Here is a 5,708-nt window from a genome sequence, read left to right on the forward strand (position 1 = left end):
TCTCTAGTTTATCTAAGAAACCGCAAATCAGTTGACATAACAGTGGAGTTTCGTTCGACCCAGTCAGTCTACTACCAGCGTCTGCACAACACACACCCTTCGATTGTCGATATAGGTCAACAACACACCGCTTGTTCACACAAAATAAATAAACAGATTACCGTTCGTTGTACACATTATTTCTTTGTCGTTTTAATTAAATTCCGCCATACACCAACCGGAATATTGGTGACCCCCGCGAGTATTTAAACCGCCGCGAAAATTTAAAAACTTAGTGTTAATAATATTATACTTTTGCCGGTTTTAAATACAGTGAACATAGACAATGACGGACGCTAACACCAGTGCCAATACCAGTGCTTCAGTTGATCGGATTTCAGTTAAAATCCCACCTTTCTGGCCCAACGATCCTGAAATATGGTTCCTGCAAGTAGAAAACCAATTTACACTGGAAAATATAAAAAGTGACGCAACCAAATTCAACTATATAGTTGCCAATTTAGACACAGCCTACGTATTAGAAGTTAGGGACATCATTGTGTCACCACCAGCCACAGAGAGGTATGTAAAATTAAAGTCAGAATTAATTAAGAGACTTAGTGCATCACAGCAACAAAAAATTAAAAGACTACTTGAGCATGAAGAACTGGGCGATCGAAGACCTTCGCAGTTCTTACGACATTTACAGTCTTTAGCAGGCACAACGGTACCAGACAATATTGTAAGGTCTCTGTGGTTAGGTAGACTACCAGTGTCTACACAGGCTATTCTAGCTACTCAAGCTAAAGCTAGTTTGGACGCAGTTGCCGAGCTAGCTGACACAATATCTGAAGCTATAGCTCCTAGGCCCCAAATTTCAGAAGCTTCCAACACTCTTGAAAGTACTATTGATAAATTGACAGCCGAATTAGCTGACATGAAAATCCAGCTAGCTAGCTTGACGCAGGCTCAAGCACAAACAAACACATACCATCGCAACCGTAGCAACTCAAGACGAAGACCATATCCTAGAGACAGTAGCTACAGTAGGGAACATAATAGTGACATATTATGTTGGTATCACTACCGTTTTGGTGACCAGGCTCAAAAGTGCTCTCCTCCGTGCAAGCACCAGGGAAACATCGCGGGCAGTCGGTAAATGCGGCATCCGATCGAAGCCCAAAGTCTCGCCACCTTTTCTTAACAGACTATGATACAAAAAAACAGTTTTTAATCGACACCGGAGCCGATCTGTGCGTTTTCCCGGCAAAATATGTACGGGGTGCACGCGAAAAGACTCCATACGAACTATACGCGGCCAATGACGCTAAAATCGCGACATACGGCTATGTGAAATTGACATTAAACATCCGACTACGGCGTGATTTTACGTGGCGATTCGTAGTGGCGGACATTTCAAAGCCCATTATCGGGGCCGATTTTCTATCCCATTTCGCTCTCCTAGTGGACATTGCTAACCAGTGCTTAGTAGACAGTACGACAACCCTTCGAACAAAGGGACTCGTTAAAGAGTGTTTCGACGGCAGCGTAAAGACTATCGCGGAAGCGTCGCGTTACCACGAACTGCTGCTACGATTTCCGGAAATCACGCGACCCGCCGGTATCGTGAAAGACATTCAACATCAAACCAATCACCACATCGATACAACCGGTCCACCCGTTTTTTCGAAGCCTCGACGATTAGCACCTGACAAACTGCAATGGGCTAAAAAAGAGTTCAAAAATCTACGACTAGGCATCATAAGACCATCGAAAAGTAACTGGTCTACTCCACTGCACATGGTCCCGAAGAAAGGTGAGGAATGGAGACCCTGCGGAGATTATCGACGTCTAAACCAAAAAACAGTTCCAGATCGATATCCAATTCCGCACATCAAAGATTTCGGTCAGGCGCTAGCTGGTAAGACAATTTTCTCTACAATAGATTTAGTGAGAGCATACAACCAGATGGCAGTAGCCACCGAAGACATACCAAAAACCGCCGTTACCACACCATTTGGGCTGTACGAATACTTATATATGCCTTTTGGTTTACGAAACGCAGGACAAACATTCCAGCGTTTCATAGACGAGATTTTACGTGGTCTAGACTTCGCCTACGCCTACATCTATGACACTCTCATTGCATCAGAATCCGAAGAGCAGCATATGTCGCATTTGGAAGAGATTTTCAAAAGGCTCAAGCAGTTTGGCGTTGTGATAAATCCAGCGAAGTGTCAATTCGGCAAAAACGAGATTACCTTTTTGGGATACACAGTATCAGACGGAGGACTCACACCTCCACAAGAAAAAGTAGCAGCTGTACAAAATTTCACTCAGCCAAAAACAGTGAAAGACCTACGCAGATTTCTAGGTTAGTTAACTTCTACCGAAGGTTCATACCCAATGCAGTTGAGCTACAAGCACCACTACATGATGCCCTAAAAGGTAATGTCAAAGGAAAAGCACCAATTGAATGGACACCACAGCGAATCCAAGCCTTTGACGACTGCAAAAACAGTTTAGCTAACGCTGCTTTACTGAGCCACCCTGTAAACGATGTTGATATCTCCATCACTTGTGACGCTTCCGATTTTTATGCGGAAGCTGTACTACAACAAAAAACGGATACAGGTATGAAACCTTTAGCTTTCTTTTCTAAGAAATTCTCACCTAGCGAAAAGAAATATAGTGCATACGACAGAGAACTATTAGCTATATATCTAGCCATAAAACACTTCAGACATATGATCGAAGGCAAGCACATAACGATATACACAGACCAGAAACCATTCACCTTCGCCTTTACTCAGAAGCTAGATAAATGTAGTCCTAGACAGTTTAGATATTTAGACTATATAGGACAGTTTTGCACTAACATTCAGCACATTTCTGGATTAACAAATATTGTGGCAGACGCACTATCTCGAGTCGATAGCATCAAGAAAGATATCGACATCACTGACTTAGCTCTCGCACAAGAAAATGATCCAGAACTGCAAACCTTTTTAAGTGAGAAAACATCACTTCAAATGAAGAAAATACGCTTTTCCGAACAAAACGTGAGTTTGTACTGTGACATATCAACATCTACAGCCAGACCATTTGTACCGAAACCACTTCGAATGGCGATTTTTCGCACCATGCATAACCTAGCACATCCCGAAATCAACAGTTCTGTGAAGATGATCACACAGCGATATGTTTGGCCATCCATTAAATTAGATGTGAGGAAATGGACTCGAGCGTGTCTACAGTGCCAAAAATCGAAAATATCGCGTCACAATGTTTCACCTACTGGAAGTTTTCTACCACCTTCCAGCCGATTCGAACACGTCCACATATACATTATAGTGATGCCGGTCTCAGAAGGAAACAGATACTGTCTAACATGCGTTGACCGTTTCACACGTTGGCCAGAAGCTTTTCCGATGCCTAATCAAGAAGCAGACACAGTAGCCAGAACATTTTTTTCTGGTTGGATAGCTCGTTTCGGCACTCCCAAGCGCATCACAACAGATCAAGGCCGACAATTCGAATCGCATCTCTTCAAATCAATATGCAAATTAACTGGAACTACCCAGTTAAGGACAACCGCCTATCATCCGCAAGCAAATGGTATGGTAGAAAGGTTTCATCGACAGTTAAAAGCAGCAAGTCGATGTCATGAAAACATCCGATGGACCGAAAGCCTACCTTCAGTATTACTGGGCATACGAGTAGCGTGGAGAGAAGATTTAGGTACTTCAGCCGCCGAACTCGTGTAAGGAGAACCATTGTGTTTGCCAGGTGAACTATTGTTTTCGTCACAAAGAAACACCGACGACAATGCTAACATTTATTTATAAACGCTTCGAAACCATTTCGAAAACCTCCGTCCTACGCAACCGTTGCATCATGGATCCAAAAGTACCTTCATTTTCAAAGACATGAAAACCACCTCTCACGTTTTCATCCGCCGTGATACAATCAAAAACAGCTTAGAAAACCCATATCACGGTCCTTTTCCAGTTGTTAAGCGAGGTGACAAGACTTTTGTCGTCCGGGTTAATGGAAAAGAATCAACAATTTCCATAGACAGATTGAAACCAGCTTACGAGCTTCACGACTCTACCCATCACGAAACAAAAAAAATGACAGTATCCAGCAAAACAAACAACAGACCGGGGAGAAGAGCAAGATTTACCGGAAGCTACCAAGAAAGTGTCAGTTCACAGTGTATTAAGTGATTTTTCGTTCTCCTCGTATAAACTTTGCGTTCTTTATTTTTTTCTATTTTCAATTGTCATTATAATATGTATATATTATGTATTATTTATCGTCTTCGTCACTCGAAGGGGGGTATATAGCATTACGCTGTAATTACTATTTTCTGCTAATTTTAATTTTTATTTTTAATAACTTTTCTCAAAACGAAATACCTAATATGTGTCATATAAATTCACATGTAAATACAGAGCAGATGTTAAACGAAACGTTAAACAGATTGTATAAGATTAATGTTTCTTTCAAAGAAACACTTCTTAATTGATTACGATGTCCCCAGCCTCGTTATGTCAAAATTCTTGAAATCCATAAAGTTTTTCAATTTATGGCTTTCTCTGGTTTATCTAAGAAACCGTAAATCAGTTGACATAACAGTGGGGTTTCGTTCGACCCAGTCAGTTTACTACCAGCGTCTGCACAACACACACCCTTCGATTGTCGATATAGGTCAACAACACACCGCTTGTTCACACAAAATAAATAAACAGATTACCGTTCGTTGTACACATTATTTCTTTGTCGTTTTAATTAAATTCCGCCATACACCAACCGGAATAGAAGCTATGTATAACGTAGTAGCTGGAATACATAGCAAGCACGAAGTGACAAATGATGGAATGGAACATGTTATTTATACCCCGTTTATGCTTATGCCTCTTCAGGGAGAAGGAACCTCCTTTTCAGGAGTATAGGGACGATAAGAGTAAGCTTGTTGTGAATGTTAGGTGAAGAGTGGAAGAGCAAAACTGCCAGTGGATCAGGGTTCAGAAGGTGGTTTTAGCACAGAAGCTATAGATATGAAGGAGGGAAGTTGCCGTAGCCCAGTAAAGCGTCCAATCAGCCAAGGAGGGTCTAAATCTGTCACTATAGAGGAACGGCTCTTGGATCAGCGTGTGGGGATGCAGCTTGGTTATCTTCTATACATTAGGGGAGTTTGTTCTAAAATTCTGTAGTACTCATCAGGTAGTTCGTTTCTGGCCAATTGTAGAAAATTGGCCGGAGAGAATGGAACTGTGTCTTTGGGGATCCTGGTGAGTATGTGACCTTGCCGATTGCAAGGGGTGGTTAGAACATATTTTGCTCTGTGGTTATTTCCATTAGTCGTACGCGAAACGTATTTGTTGCTGAGAGAACGTATTCTCTCGTTGATGGGGGGGCATTTTTGCGAGTGGGTGTACCAATACCGACGGATATCTCCAGTGCTTCCTGAGGCACTTTCTGAGTATTCTGCACTTTCTGAGTATTAGCATCTTCAGTAAGGTTTACTGGAGGAACCTTCCTCTCAGCGACAATTGGCTTTAATTCTTTGTATGAGGAAGCTGGTTCCTGCCTTTTGGGGCAACTCGGGTGCCAGGCAGGGTGTTTGCCCTTGCAATTTGGGCAGGTAGGGTTTGATTAGGTTTTGCACTCAGTAGACTTGTGCTCGCCACTGCCGCAGTAAGGGCAGGTCACTTGTCTCTTGG

At 42.3% G+C, this 5,708-nt stretch overlaps 1 protein-coding gene across 1 annotated transcript; it reads left to right on the top strand.

Annotated features, from left to right (window-relative positions):
* The first annotated feature begins 325 nt into the window (after positions 1 to 325).
* On the top strand, positions 326 to 1,138 carry LOC126893113 (uncharacterized). The gene has a single exon (XM_050663059.1). It carries the CDS (start codon positions 326 to 328, stop codon positions 1,136 to 1,138), a length of 813 nt encoding a protein of 270 aa, XP_050519016.1.
* The last annotated feature ends 4,570 nt before the right edge of the window (positions 1,139 to 5,708 follow it).

Source organism: Diabrotica virgifera, chromosome 10 (genome assembly GCF_917563875.1).
Source record: "Diabrotica virgifera virgifera chromosome 10, PGI_DIABVI_V3a".
Classification (NCBI taxonomy): Eukaryota; Metazoa; Arthropoda; class Insecta; order Coleoptera; family Chrysomelidae; genus Diabrotica; species Diabrotica virgifera.

What these genes read in the sequence shown, in the direction of transcription:
- LOC126893113 (XM_050663059.1), top strand. Translation starts at nt 326, where the DNA reads ATGACGGACGCTAACACCAGTGCCAATACCAGTGCTTCAGTTGATCGG.